Source organism: Rhinopithecus roxellana, chromosome 14 (genome assembly GCF_007565055.1).
Source record: "Rhinopithecus roxellana isolate Shanxi Qingling chromosome 14, ASM756505v1, whole genome shotgun sequence".
Classification (NCBI taxonomy): domain Eukaryota; kingdom Metazoa; phylum Chordata; class Mammalia; order Primates; family Cercopithecidae; genus Rhinopithecus; species Rhinopithecus roxellana.
In genome coordinates, this window is record NC_044562.1 from 2,875,960 (window position 1) to 2,891,682 (window position 15,723).

Sequence of the window (15,723 nt, forward strand, 5' to 3'; positions counted from 1 at the left end):
CCCCCAACAGGCCCCAGTGTGTGATGTTCCCCTCCCTGTGTCCATGTGTTCTCATTGTTCAACTCCCACTTATGACTGATAACATGTGGTGTTTGGTTTTCTGTTCTTGTGTTAGTTTGCTGAGAATGATGGTTTCCACCTTCATCCATGTCCCTGCAAAGGACATGAACTCATCCTTTTTTTTTTATGGCTGCATAGTATTCCATGGTGTATATGTGCCACATTTTCTTTATCCAGTCTATCATTGATAGACATTTGGGTTGGCTCCAAGTCTTTGCTATTATGAATAGTGCCATAATAAACATACATGTGCATGTGTCTTTATAGCAGAATGATTTATAATTCTTTGGGTACATATCCAGGATTAAGCAGTTCTACCTTCGTTAAGGATATTTTCAAAGTCGGATTTTAATGTAGTTTTGGTTGAAATCCTCAAATGATAGAAGCTAGTGTGCATAGTGTGAGACAAGATATCAGCTATCCAGGCTCTGTTATTAACTACTTTACCTGATCCTTATTAGAAAGACTGAGCAAAGACCCACCATTCCCATGCTCTCTTCCCCTAGAAGTTGCACTGATTCAAAGGAATAAGATGATGTATCATTTGACTCCTCATTAGAAGACAGAAACAGGTGTGTGTTCCTAACTGGGTGGCATCTCTGTATCTTTTCTGCCAGGGAATATTCTGGTCTGTGATTAGCAGACTCATCTGCACTCAGCAAAGAATACAAACCCAGAAAGGGAGTCAGCAGCCTGTAGTCTAGGAGTAACTGAGGGTTTACCTAATGAGAAAAACTTTTCACTATGGCTTAGGTCTGAACCTTCCTCTCCGATCAAAGTACTCTAGAAACTTGACCATTATCCTTATAATATCTGTCCAGTCTATTTTCCATTCTGACATGTCTGACCCATTGTGATGCCTGTAGTTCTCAGCACATCAGTGGAATAGCTTTTTCACCGAATTGCTCTAACGTGGTGACTCTCTTGTAAGGCATTGTCAGCTCTGGAGTGTGCAAAGGATCACTTGGAAGGTTTTACCTTGACTTAAGGATTTGATATTTTCCATATGCGACCAAATCACTATATATGACTCTTATTCAATATATTAGGTGACATCTCAGGAAGTAGGCAACTCATATAAGCTTAAAAGCCTTAGCCAGGATAGGTGAGTCCAGCAGCTTCTGATGAAACTTTGCAAATAGACTATTTTCTAGGATAAACGCAGTTTTCACACTAGGAAGTCTCTCTCTGCCCTCAAGCTCCCACAAAGAGGTAGAAACCACCTCTAACTTCTTAGAGCATTTCCAGTACTGGGCATACTATTTGACATTTAGTAGGTGATTATTAAAGATTTTTTGAGTAAAAGAGCATATGGCCTTTCAAATTTCAGAAGGGTCATACATCTAGATGTTTTCTGCTCTGTGTATGCTGTTCTTCATTAACGAGGACTAAAAAATTTCATTTCCTTTCTCTGTTCTTTAGTTTCTTAGTGCTTTAATATAGTATTCTTAGTATTATTTTTTCTTAACTATTGAACACTTCTGATATAGGATATTTTTTCCTGATTTATGCTTCTAGTGGCCAATACCTGAGCTTTCTCCAGAGGGCTTCCCACCCTGAGCTTGCACTGACTTCTGCTCTGTATGCCACCTGGCATTTTATATGCACTATGGAATTTAATTACTAAGCTGGTCACAAGTCTCCATTAAACATTTACCACATGCCAAACACAATTCTAAGGACTGAATAGAGATGGAAAAATAAGACATACCTCAAAAATTTTATGTCTAACTACAAGAAGATGGACAATAAACACGGAAACCAAGTCTTCTGAATGAGTCTAGGATACCCCCATATTACAGAAGAGAAAACTGAAGCCCAGTAAGGCTGCATCCTAACCAAGGGCAAACAAGCCATGAAGATGGGATTCAGGACCCTGCTCACTCCAGTGTCTCCATGGTCTCTAGACAGGTGGCATGCAGCTCTCTCTGTAGTCACTCTGAGCATGCCAGTTGAGAGCCTCATGAAAGGAGCTAAGAAGGGGAGATAAGGAAGAGTTGTCATAGAAGTACTAGAATCTCTTTCTCTTTAGAGCAAAGCCACGTCTTAGCCTGACCTGGGCTATCCTGCAATGCTGAACTGCAAGCCCTTTATCCCTGTCTTCCATCCCTACCATGATGGTCAGGAGGCAAATTCACCCATTGATCCATCAGTGCCTCCACATTGCATCATAACTTTGAGAGCATAGTTTTCTATTTTTTCCACAGAGGGACAAAAACTAAGGTGTTGGATAGACTAAAGAGGTAACTAAGACACACAGCTCAGGAAATATCTAACTTTAGTAAGACAGTCCAAAGTGCCAAGAGTAAGGGAGACAACCATCAATTTCCACAGGGATTTACAGGTAACAATCAGGTAAGGGTTTGATCTCAGTAATTCCATGCAGGAGACAAATCCTGTGGCAAGAAATGCAGGTGTTGGGCCAGGCACGGTGGCTCACACCTATAATCCCAGCACTTTGGCAGGCTGAGGCAGGGTGATCACTTGAGGTCAGGAGTTCGAGACCAGCCTGGTCAACATGGCAAAACCCCGTATACTAAAAATACAAAATTAGATGGACATGGTGGCAGGTGCCTGTAATCCCAGCTACTTGGAAGGCTGAGGCAGGACAATCAATTAAACCCGAGAGGCAGAGGCTGCAGTGAGCCAAGATTGCGCCACTGCACTCCAGCCTGGGTGAGAGAGTGAGACTCGGCCTCAAAACAAAACAAAACAAAAACAGAAATGCAGGTATTTCTTTTATCTTTTGACATACAAAACAAATTACATCTAAGGGGAAAAAGGGTTCTAACTACAACTGGGAAGTAGGGAGAACTAAATTTCTTTAAGGGCATTTATGTACCATTAATGCAATGGGTGGGACACTTTATCCAAGTGAAATACTTCATAAAATTTTCCTAAAGCAAATCCTGAATTGTGAAGTTGGAAAATGCAAAAAAATCAAGCAGACAAATAGAAGTACAGAAGCAAAATCAAAGCCCAAACAACAACAGCAGCAGCAACAACAACAACAAAACACCCCAAAAACAAAAAAACAAAAACTCAACAAAGCCATCGGCTTGGCATTCTACAAAATGGACACCGGATGGCAGCACATAATAACAGCAACTTTGTAACAGCTTATCTGGAAAATGCTTGATGAAAAAATGGCTCTTAAAATATTCATTACCATTATAAGAATCTGTTAGCTTAAACTCCAGGTTTAACACGTTCATTTGCTCTAAACACCAAAAGCTTTATATCCTACGCTTACCTTTCTTTTGCCTTCTTTAGGTAACGACAGAGTGACAAACCAAAAAGTCAGAAGAAAATATATGTGAGGTTCCTTGACAAATTTCAGTTTCTCTTATTTGGGCCATCTGCCTTTGTTACCTAACGTGGTCATGCTGGATTTGACTTGATTCTGCACCACTGATGGGAGTGAAAGTAATTTATTCTAGTGTCCCTGACTGATTTACCGCAAAATCACTCAGACACTGTTAAATGTACAGACTCACTCAAACTGGTTGGTCTAGGAACTTATTTCTTCTGTCTCATATTCTAAGCATCTTGTAATTTATGACTGCTAAAATGTGGGTCAAAAAGACACTGAGGTGTAAAAATACCCATCTCTGTCAGTATTGCAAGAAAATGAAGAAAGACAGATTCAGCCTGGAAGAATTTATTGTGACACTGAGCAGAAAGTACTAAAGAAAAAACATGATCATGTTAGGAGCACACCTTAGTCTCACATTCCAAAGAAAGTCCATTCTGAATAACAATTGTTAAAACAAACAAAAACCCAACAGAAGGCCTAGTAGCTGTGGGCCCTAGGATGAAAGCAGGCACTAATAGACGTAACCACTGCACAATCTTTTTTTTTTTTTTCTGCATTTCTTTTCATAGCCATCTTCTGGCCATATTTTCACCCCCAGGTATGTCTTTCTGTGCCCATCTAAGGAGAGAAGAATGTGACTCTATGTTGTGGTAAGATGTGCAGAGCCACACAGGCGCTGATGATGGGAAGACCTAGGTGCCGAGGGAGAAGCAAGTTTGAGGTGTTGAAACTTCGTAAATATATTGTCAGGTGCCTTTTTTAAGTGTAAGCATTGAAAATAACCTTTTACTAAGGTGTCACAGGGTTTCAGAGAAGCCAGGGTTACTTACAGGTTTGGGGACGGAATTCCCCAAATGAAGAAATTCCTATGCTTCATCAGAAAAGCTGAGGCATAGTTTCAGTGTCCACAATTAAAAATTAAAGTGAATGCTGAATGTACTCTGCTTTCAAGCCTGTCAGTGTATCACTGGGGAAATGTGTATAACCTCATTTCAAAACAAGGCTAAATGTGTGGCCTGTTATGAATGTCAATTATAGCCAATAAGTTATCTTTCCTTTTATCATCTCCTGCTCATATTCAGAGATAAGTTAAATTTCTTTGAGAGAAAGAGAAAATACATTAAACAGACAAATAAAGACACATAAAAAAAGAAGAGAAAGAAGGAAAATAAGAAGACAATACAAAGTATGATGATCTATTATGGATTTATAAGTAGAAAACTTGATAGAAATTAATAAAATAATACTTATTAAGTGACAATTGAAGTCCCTGGTACTGCTGATGGCATGAAATAAAAGGACTATTTTTGCTCCTTAGTCTCAAAAAGCTTTAAGCAAGAGAGATAAAGGAAACATGTTTCAAGCAGAGGTCAGGGCTAAATTCTGTGATACTAAACTATATATAAAATAAGATTTGGGAGAAATAAGAGGTTAATACTGTTGACTGAGTTTCTCCATTTATACAATAGGATGCAATAATAGAGTCTATATTGTAGTATCATTTAAGTATTACTGATAAAGGATTCAGCCAAGTGCTTGATAGAGTAAGCATCTATTAATATTGCTTATTAATTCATTAAAATTTTAAAAGATATAAAGGTCCCGGATAAATGAAACAAAGGCTATCAAATTTTACATAAGATGCATAAATTATAGTATGTTATATTATTTATTAGTACTAAATTATCAACAGGATAAAAGATACATAATTTTTCAAGGTTATGACTAAACTGACCATTTTTGTTGCTAGTGATAAAAGCATATACACTCCTTGAGTAGGCAATATGGCAATGCATACTAAGATTCATTTAAAATGGTCATGTGATTCGATCAAGTAATCCAGGCTTAGCATTTGTCTTTAGAAAATATAAAAGAAGGCCGGGTGCTATAGTTCACATCTGTAATTCCAACACATTGTAAGGTCAAGATGGGTAAATCTCTTGAGCCCAGGGGTTCCAGACCATTCTGAGCAACATGGTGAGACCCAGGTCTCTACTAAAAATACAAAAAAAAAAAAAAAAAAAAAAAAATAGCTGGGTGCAGTGGTGTGTACCTGTGGTCCCAGCTACTCCTTTAACCCTGCATAAGGTGAGTGGATGGGTGGGGGTAGAGGAGACTGGCACCACTACACTCCAGCCTGGGTGACACAGTGAGATCCCGTCTCAAGAAACAGACAAAAATATAAAAGAAAAATTGACAAGCAATAGGAGAATTATTGCAATGATAACTTTTAATATAAAACCAGACTCAGCTTAAAAATCAAGTAAAAAAAGAGGTAGGGATGATTTGGCATATTATAGCCCATCAACATAATGGGATATCATGTTCTTAAACATGGTGATTACATATACAATGTTCAGTTTGTAAAGTATTTACAATAAAGACAAAATAAGCCCCATAAACTTGGAGGGGTTATGTACAACATGTAAAATTGACAAAACATTATTATCTCAAATATACTATGAGTTTCCTCAAATTATTGAATATAAAAGCAGGAAACTCAATAAAAAATAGTCAAAGTTTATGAATAGAATCAGAATGCAGAATCTGAATGGCTCTAAAGAGATAAAGTGATCCTCAACTTCAATACCTATCAGTGAAACACAAATAAAAGCAACATTAAGGTAATGTTCTATGGATAATTAGAGTGGATAATGCTTCTGCTGATAAAATTGTGGAAAATAGAATCCCTTCTATATTTTACATTGAACTGGTGTGAATTGGGGCACTCAGTCAGGAGAAAGTGTGGCAACCGTAGCCAGTAGATTTACAAATGTGTGCGACTTACCACTGAGCAATCCTGTACTCCTGGAAATATTCCCCTGAGAAAATTCCTAACAGGTTCAAAGGAAACATATATATGTGATTTATTGAAATGTTGTTTGGAATGAAAGGAGTTAGAGGCAACTTAGATGTCCACAGCTGGGAGATTGAGTAAGTAAAAATTCATGTACAGTCATGCTTCAATTAATGATGAGGATATATTCTGAGAAGTGTGTCATTAGGTGATTGTGTCACTGTACAAACATCATAGAGTGTACTTATACAAATCTACATGGTAAAGCCTACCACGCACTAGGTTATATGGCATAGCCTATTGCTCCTAGGCTACAAACCTGTACAGCATGTTACTGTACTGAATATTGTAGGCAACTGTAACATAGTGGTAAGTATTTGTGTATCTAAACATATCTAACCACAGAGAAGGTACAGTAGGCATCAGTTTTATAATTTTATGAGACTACAGCTGTATATGCTGTCCATCGCTGATCAAAATGCCACCATGTGGCACATGACTATACATAAACGATGGCAAAGCGGTCAGCAATTGGAAGAAATGAACTAGATTTAAAGACGTTCATGCACTGCATAAAAATGTTTTAATCCACAATGGACGAAATATAGATAGTAGTCCTATGAGATTGTAATGAAGCTGAAAAATTCCTATTGCCTAGTGACGTGGTATTCTTCATAACGTCATAGCGGAATGCATTACTGTTTCCATGTTTAGGTATGTTTAGATACACAAATACCATTATGTTACAATTGCCTACAGTATTCAGCACAGCAACATGCTGTAAATGTTCGTAGCCTAGGAGCAATAGGCTATATCATGTACCATCTAGGCTTGTGTAAGTGCACTCTATGATGCTCACATGATGATTAAATCACCTAAGGATGCATCTCTCAGGACATATCTCCATCATTAAGAGAGGTATGTCTGTGTAGCACCATAGAAAGCTGCCCAAGAGCTAACATGGAATGAAAGTAGTAAGAAACATAATAAGGTGTATGATACAAAAATATTTATGCTATACAGAACACACTCACACATACACAACTCTACACTATTTTTTTGAATGCCGTATATACAGCTAAATATAGATATATATGGAGAATGAGTTTGACAAACATGCATTAAATACATTAAAATGAATGTCTACAGGGGATTGAAACAAGGATTAGAGACTAAAAATAAAATAAAACCAGCTAGGGCTCTTGCCCAGAATGATGATAGCACAAGGCCACAAACTGAAGGATATAATCAACTCAATTCTGTGCACCTGGGGTAACAACAACCGCAACAATAACAAAACAAAAAGGAAAACTAAAACATATAACTTTAAGTGGAAAAAAGGCTGAAAGAATGCATAATGGTATGCAAAGTGAAATAATAAAACAGAGTACAAACACATGTTTATATGAATTTAACTGTAACACGGAAATTGTACGCAAACAGGAAAGTAACAGCAAACAGAACAAAAACACAAAGTATAAAGATTGATCAAAACTACCTAAAAACGTATTCATGTGAGTTGGCTGAGGGAAGGGACCTGCTCTTCTTCTCTTCTTCCTCTTAACACTGCCTTCTACATGTTATAAGGTTGGTTTGTGGAGGGTTTATGGGTAAGGATACTTTACAAAACCACACAGTAGAACCTCCTTCAGCTTTCTTGAAATTATTTCTTTTAGGATCTCCCCTACTTCCTTGCATGAGGCTAGAGGGTGGAACTGACCAACGCTGTCACCTCTATTCTCCTACCAAGCTCTAGTGGAGGGCTGAACTGACTAACTTAGATAATTTTGAAGAAATTCTTTATTCCACATGGCTGGTGAGGGAAGAAAGGGTCATGACTTACTCATCTTGGGGAGAGGCATCATTGTACCCTCCACACTCCTTCTTGAGTTGATCAGGTCATGATAAGGTTTAGGGCAAAGGAGAGCACTCAAGCTGGGCTACTCAAGACTTCCTCCTGTTGTTCCTTCAGAACCCGATTCTCTAAGCCCGATTCACCACTGGGGAAGGGACTAGCCAAGTCTCCTAAAGCAACTTTGCATTTGATCTTGTCTCCTGTGCATCTGTCTCCTGAACCCTTCAAGGGAGGGTGGCTGCAGGGCCACTCCAGAAAAATACTCCAGGCAAAGATTTAAGGCCCTGTCCACTATCCCAGAATCAGACACAATATGGAGAGAAAATAGAGCTTGTTATTTACAACCGAAATAGCTATTTTAAGTGTTGAAATTATGGATGATTCCCCCCACAACCAATTTCACTTTGTTTAAATAAATATATAGAAAATTCATTATAACCATCAAACAAAAGCAGACTTTATTCTTTATTCTCTGACTACCAGAGTGTCATTCTAGTAATGAATTGTATTATACAACTAATAGGTGTCCCATTGTGTAGCTGATTAGCATATTTATCCTATATAATTTTAATTGTTAGTAATACATTTAAGAGTAAATGCCTTGCATCTCAATTTGAGCATTTTCTACAAATCTGGTAGCTTGCATATCACCCAGTACAAAGCTAAGTATGTAACAGAACCAATATGAGAAATAGCAAAAATTCTAAAATGGAGGTGATTATTTCTAAACATACTGTATATACAACACAATTATCATCTTTCTTTAACCTCCTATCAACCATACTTGTTTTCTTCAAGATTTTTGTTGCTGTTGTTGTTGTCCAAAGAGTTCTTATTCCCTTTTCAAATTTGTCTCACCTCTGTATTTGTTACTTTTACTTTATCATTTTCTATTTTGAGCTACAAAAGTGGTTCAAATCCTCCATCCTTCAAGAAATTACTCTCACAAGGTATTGTACGGAGACTTTCATATATTGCAAATGAATGCATTCATTCTCTAATCTTTCAATCACAGAAATTGCAATCTATTATCTTAATTATTTTCAGGGTTTTATGAGTTCAAGTCCAAGGAGGACAAAAAGCACCTCATTTATACATTCCGTTCAACAATATAGAATGTAGTTCCTTTCTTTAACAACTGTAATTACATTAAAAATAATGTTGATCATAGTGGTAGCAGAGGAGACTGTTCTTGTCTGGTACCATAGGGCCTTGCATCCCAAACAATAACAGTGGCACAAGTTGAGCATATGAAGAACCAGCATAGTTATATAAAAATGAATTAAAGAATTTTGTTACCTTAGTTTCTTTCCCCCATCTGCAATTTTAGCTTTTTGCAGATAACCTTCTTTTTCAACCATCTGCAAGAAGAACGCATATGTTAAAACTGTGACAAACTACTATGCATTGTTGGTTTGAATAAACCTATGCTTTTCAAAAGTCATTGCAGTGATGGAAGTTTTCAGTCATAGAACTTTATTAATAATGCATGTATAGCTTATGGGAACTGCCTGCAAACTCATAGTCATTACAAGCTGTTACATATCTAAAAGATAGATTATGAAGAGGAATATGAATGATTTGTTAGATAGTGATACACCTTTATTGACTTTGCTTTCTGGGCATTGAAGTCACTTGCTTAAAAAATTGATTACAAATGGTAAAAGAAAGACAAATCGAAAGCCTTCGTTTATTTTACCAAGTATTCTTAGAAAAGTTCTTCTTCTCACGCCTCCCCATGTACCTTCTGAAGCCAGGATAAAGGAAAACCTCAGTGGGACCAGGTGACTGAGCTAGTTGAATCATGGAAGGGCATTTAAAATAGCAACATTTCATATATTCTGGTCAATTGCCAAGAGACCCTGTAGTAGCAGTATCTCATTGTCTTCTTCCATGATGTAGGATTGCTTCCTTTTACTATTTGCATATACTGTATTGGCTTTCATTTCTAATAGAGCTGCAAGTTTCTTAAAGGAAATTCAACAAGTCATTATAACTCTGCAGAAGTGTTTGTGGAGTTTTTGGGAAAATAAATTTGCACAATGCAAATTGTGATGTGTTGACTCCCTCCAAAGTCTATACTAGGTATTTTAATTTCTTAGCATCCTATTTCTACCCTCCTCTGTCTACCTCACATGCCCCATCCCAAGTCATTAGCCTTCATCTTTCACCCTTAGTGAATTGCGCACACCCTTCGCCCTGACCTGCCTAGTATCAGAGGACCACGCTCCCTCAGTGCTACCCCATGTTATCCCCCCAGCTGAAATAGTCCACCATGACCATGTCTTTATCTCACAAAAGTCTTAAGTATATTTAATCTACTTCAAAATTAAATTAGTAAAACCCGGTGCGGTGGCAAGTGCCTATAATCACAGCTATGTGGGAGGTTGGGGTGGGAGAATCCGTTGGTCCTAGGAGTTTGACACCAGCCTGGGCAGCATAGCAAGAACCCCATCTCAAAAAATAATAAGCAGAAAACCAAATTTTAATGTGTATTTTTTTTGTTAGAGGGTCTTTCCATGATTTCTGCCATCTCCTTTAGGTGCACCATCCTGAATCTCCATTTTCAGTTTGCCATTATCACTGTGACAGCACATATGAGATCATGTTGTAAATGTCTGCTTATTTGTCTGTGCTTGCACGCAAATGATGTGCCGTGAGTCCATCAAAGGCAAAAAATTGTGTACCTTTTACACCTGCATTCCTAGCTTCTGGAATATTTTGGTAGTACCAATAGTCAAAATAATAAAATTGTTTGAACTAATAAGTAAATGAATGAATATTTAAATATTTATTTAAATATTTATAGTAAACTGGGCAAGCCAAAAAATTTATCTTCAATATTACAAGTGAAAGGAAGAGATATTTAGAGGTAAACAAGTTGTTCCAAATCACTAAAATTTCACTGGTTAAATGTCTACTCTGATATAGGTGAGAGTTTTTCTGCCTTGTTTTATTCCTAATACATAGCATAGGACTTAGTTTTAAAATGCATTTGATGAATACATTTTTGACTAAATAAATAATGATAGAGATAATAATGATGATGATTTATGCAAAAGATAGCAAAATGTTTTTTACTTATCTCCATATCCAGAAAGTTTCTTTTACTTCACCATGCTTTCCACAAGTCTAAAGCATCTAAGGAAGCTTTCTTGGATAATTTTGAGAACCATGGTATTCACTGGTGCCTTTTTGTTTTTGTATTTGTATACATCTATTCATTTGCTTTTGCCACATTTTATTCTATGTATACTGTCCCTTTTTCTTGATGCCAGGGAATTTTATTTGTCTACCTCATAAAACTCATATAATAAATGTAGTGTTTAACTCTGGGTATCATTGGTATCCACAAATGTTTGGAAGAAAGATGTTTTCAATAGCAATTAGCACCACAGAGGAGGTCCCTTTCTTTAGGAATGCAGACTGAGAAATTTTGTTGTGTAACCATAGAAAAATGTATTGTTTTATTTAAGCTTTCTTCTGATTAACAGTTACCCCAAAACCTGGATTTTGTCTACCAAAAAACTACAAAACCTATCAACCCATCATAAAAATTGATGCGTGTGTTCTCAGCTAAAAATATAGCCCCAGTTGTTTTTTCCAAAAATTCACAAAAGACCCCTCGGTAGACATTTGCTACCCACAAAGATAAATTATTGATGAAAATTTCTCTAAAAGAGATAGGAAATGTGAAAGGAAAAAGTTAATACTCTTACAGGGAGAAATCAACATAAATGGGTTCAAGGTGTACATAATAGAATTCTCTTTCCTTGAATACATAAGTAATATTTCCTCAGACACTGCAGGACTTTTCCCGGAATACTTGAGATTGATGCCAAGGGCTGGATTTCTCAAGTTAAGACTCAATAAATGTGACATGAATGTCATCAATGACTGAGTCAGTTCCATGGTCTTGGATCAATGCAATAGACTTTTCAGAAATGACCATACAGAGGTCCCAGGAAAAATGAGGAAGAACCGAATAGCAAGTTAGTTACTTCTCTTATATCATTTTCCAAAGTCCAGGCTGCCTTCCATGTCATTAGAAGAAGCTAATAATGCTTCTGCTATGTTCTATTACCTACTACACTTGCTACCACCATGCATATTTGTTAAATGTTTACATGCACATTTCTACATGTAGTATATCTATGTCCTACCCCTGTGCACACATTCTCACTTCAGAGATCAGGTGTTTATTTTCCTTCATCTTCTTTATTTTATTTGTTTTGAGATAGAGTTTCGCTGTTGTTGCCTGGGCTAGAGTGCAATGGCGTGATCTCAGGTTACCACAACCTCCACTTCCCGGGTTCAAACAATTCTCCTGCCTCAGCCTCCTGAGTAGCTGGGATTATAGGCATGTGCCACCATGCCCGGCTAATTTTGTATTTTCAGTAGAGACAGTGTTTCTCCATGTTGATCAGGCTGGTCTCGAACTCCCGACCTCAGGTGATCCACCCGTCTCGGCCTCCCAAAGTGCTGGGATTACAGGCATGAGCCACTGCACCCAGCCCTTTCATTGCCTTTTTCATACTTGATGTACACTTAATTCATTCTTTTCAACACATTTTTAATAACACTTCTTTCCTCCAAATGCCAGCTTTTCTGCTTACAATAGAGCTGCAAAGATTAACAGGACAATTTTAATCCTCTTGAGGTTTAAACTCCTGGGAGTTCATTCTCAAGATATTCCTGCTCCTCTTTTTGGGGGACTGGATACCATGCCCCCCTTAAATCATCTCGCAGACTCAGGCCATCTTGTAGCCCGGATAGAAAATTCCAATTATGCTTTCTGCACTGAAAGCACTGCATTCATTGTAAAAGGTCTCATGCTGGCAAGTGAAGCTTCCATGACGTACGATTAATTACTTTACTATTCCTTGTCATCATAGTTTGAATACGTCACCATGTTTCAGGCACCAGGAATCAATTATTCTGGGAGTCTCATAGTGTATGGAAAGAAGTATTAGGGCAAGCAGAAGATTGCTATGCATTTTGCATGTGGGTTTATATATGATACTGTTTTGATTACACTAATAATGATTCCTACTCAATGTTAATCCCATGGTTTGAAGGAACAATGATCTATAAATTCCAGTTGAGCATGCTGGTCATCTAGAGCTCAGATAGTCTTGTCTCCAGTAATTTACAAAATTACTTACAGCTTTAGGTCTAAGTTTAGGATACTACACGCCAAATTCTAGGCCGAATTGAAGTTCTTTAAAGTAGTAGCAGTCCCTAACTATGTATACTTAAGAAATGTCAACCAATCTTTAGATGTTAAATCTGGCTTCTTGAGCTATTTGTCCAATGCTCCTTAGAAGCCCTATTTAACACTAAATGGTTGGAAAGATCAGCAATTTGTTCAGATTGGATGCCAGCCAGTCTGCAAGCATTGAGGAAGTGCTCAGCAGAAACAGTCGTGCTGCGATACAGATGAGAAGAATAAATGGCAGTGGATGCCCAGATAGCACCTGTTTATCAACCTGTGTTGGAGGTGACAGACAAGACAGCGGAGCAGAAGACAACCTTTGATTAATGGTAACAATCATGGCGGAAAGACTAGCCTGTAAACTGTACATACAGACACTGTAGTTTTTTTTTTTTTTTTTTTTTTTTTTTTTTCTTGTGAGAAGGCTTCATGTTGCTCTGAGATACAGTTGCAAATAATACATTTTCATCTACACCATTACACCAAAGGGTTCTGTTAAAATAACCCTTTCTGTTTATAGATGGAAATAAACTTAATCTACAACTTTTACCATATTTTGATGAGAAGGGTTTGACTTTTAACACCAGAACCACATGGCCCTTATGCCTCATAACATTTTCTCTGTTGATGTATTTAAGTTACTGTTCTCTTCCCCTTTGTTCTGAGAATGTGCTCATTGGCAACCATCTGAATCCTAATTCAGCTTCCTAGGTCCTTCGATATAGAAAGTGGGTGTCTTAAATAGTATCAGAATATTTCCTATTATGTACTGTGAGATAGACTCAAGGGATCATCATCTCAGTAAACACTAATAATGATGATAAATATGATTTTTTTCTGGATCCACAATGCTGAGACAGGCCCCAGCTCTAAACTGAGATGATCCCTTTAAAGTAGCATCACCCTATGAAACCTTCTATGTGACTGACTGACCTCTCTCTAAAAGAACTCCGCATCATCCCTCTATAACTACAACCCCGGGCCACTATAATTATCAAGCAGATTTAGCATTTAATTATTTTCCTATTTAATAATGAGGCAGCTGCTATACTTTCTCTGAACTTTTAATAGATCATAGTACTTTGCTGTTAATCTTGTCTGTTTCAATGATTTCTATTAAAGAGCACAGAATGAGGACACATTTGATTACATTATTTTACCCCCAAATGATGCTTCACTTTCCTTCTTAAATCCCTCCCACCCCTGCCATTTTTTACTTCTCCACTATCCGTAGAAATACCTACCCTATCTGTCTTTCTTTTTTCTATTGCTTTCTATTTCTTTTTTTTTTTTTTTTTTTACTTTGTTTTTAGGTTGCACTCTTTCTCTTTGGAACTCATTGCTTACATTTTCTTCCCAATATTCACTTGTTCTTATACTGGCTCTGCTATTCATGGTATATTTGATTTGCTCATTATCAGTGAACTCACAGTGGGCATAATCCATTAAGAACAGAATCAAAAGCAGAAAAAATACCTTAAAACTCCAGCTTATCTGTACATCATATAAAGTACTAATAGTTTTTAAACATTTTAAAAAGTCTTAATTTTAGAACTGCCTTAAATACAGCTCAAGAAGGAAATATTATGCCTTTAGAGATTCAGTATGATGTTTTTGTCTGATGTAAATACATAATTTACTGTGTGTGTACATTTTTTTTTTTTTTTGTTTTGTTTTGTTTTTTTTGAGACGGAGTCTCGCTCTGTGGCCCAAGTTGGAGTGTAGTGGCGCGATCTCAGCTCACTGCAAGCTCCGCCTCCCGGGTTCCCGCCATTCTCCCGCCTCAGCCTCCGAGTAGCTGGGACTACAGGCGCCGCCGCCAGGCCCGGCTAGTTGTTTTTTGTATTTTTAGTAGAGACGGGGTTTCACCGTGTTAGCCAGGATGGTCTTGATCTCTTGACCTCGTGATCCACCCGCCTCGGCCTCCCAAAGTGCTGGGATTACAGGCTTGAGCCACCGCGCCCGGCCTGTGTGTACATTTTTAAGAAGTGGTAAACCAAATATCTAAAGTTGGATGCAATGATTGCATGTGAAGAGGAGTAGAAGAAAAGCAAAGAAGAATGGTTCTGGGTCATACATGAGTGGTGTCCAGAAAGAAGTTACCAGGAATTCTCAAAGAGGTCCTTGATAAGCAGGTTTGATTTCAGCATGAAATTTGATTTCAGGGTTAGGCATGGTTTACTCATTTCAACTTATTTACATTCTTTAATACGTTTGTTGAGCAATGCTTTCATGGGTAACCTCCCTCTCTTTCTCTCACTTAGGATAAGACAACATGTCCAGCTTTGGGATTATGCTGAATGTCTTAAACCATTTTTCAAATGTTAGGTTTGGCAAAGCACATATTATGTTTTGCCAAGTGCTTTTCCCCATCATGTTAAACCTCTGTGTATTTCAAGGGAAATTTTATTTGCATGTCTCTGATTTATTCAGCCCTAACTTATCAAAATGTCATTTTGAAAATGCTGTTATTTGATGTT

The 15,723-nt window shown here is 37.5% G+C and overlaps 1 protein-coding gene across 3 annotated transcripts in view; it reads right to left on the bottom strand.

The window, feature by feature from the left end:
* ARHGAP15 (Rho GTPase activating protein 15) overlaps positions 1-15,723 on the bottom strand; it is a 638,248-nt gene that overhangs the window by 537,948 nt on the left and 84,577 nt on the right. For all 3 annotated transcript variants that reach the window (XM_030916186.1, XM_010353830.2, XM_030916185.1), the window contains one exon: positions 9,328-9,389. In XM_030916186.1, coding sequence (XP_030772046.1) covers positions 9,328-9,389 — 62 coding nt within the window. The remainder of the gene's footprint in view (positions 1-9,327; positions 9,390-15,723) is intronic.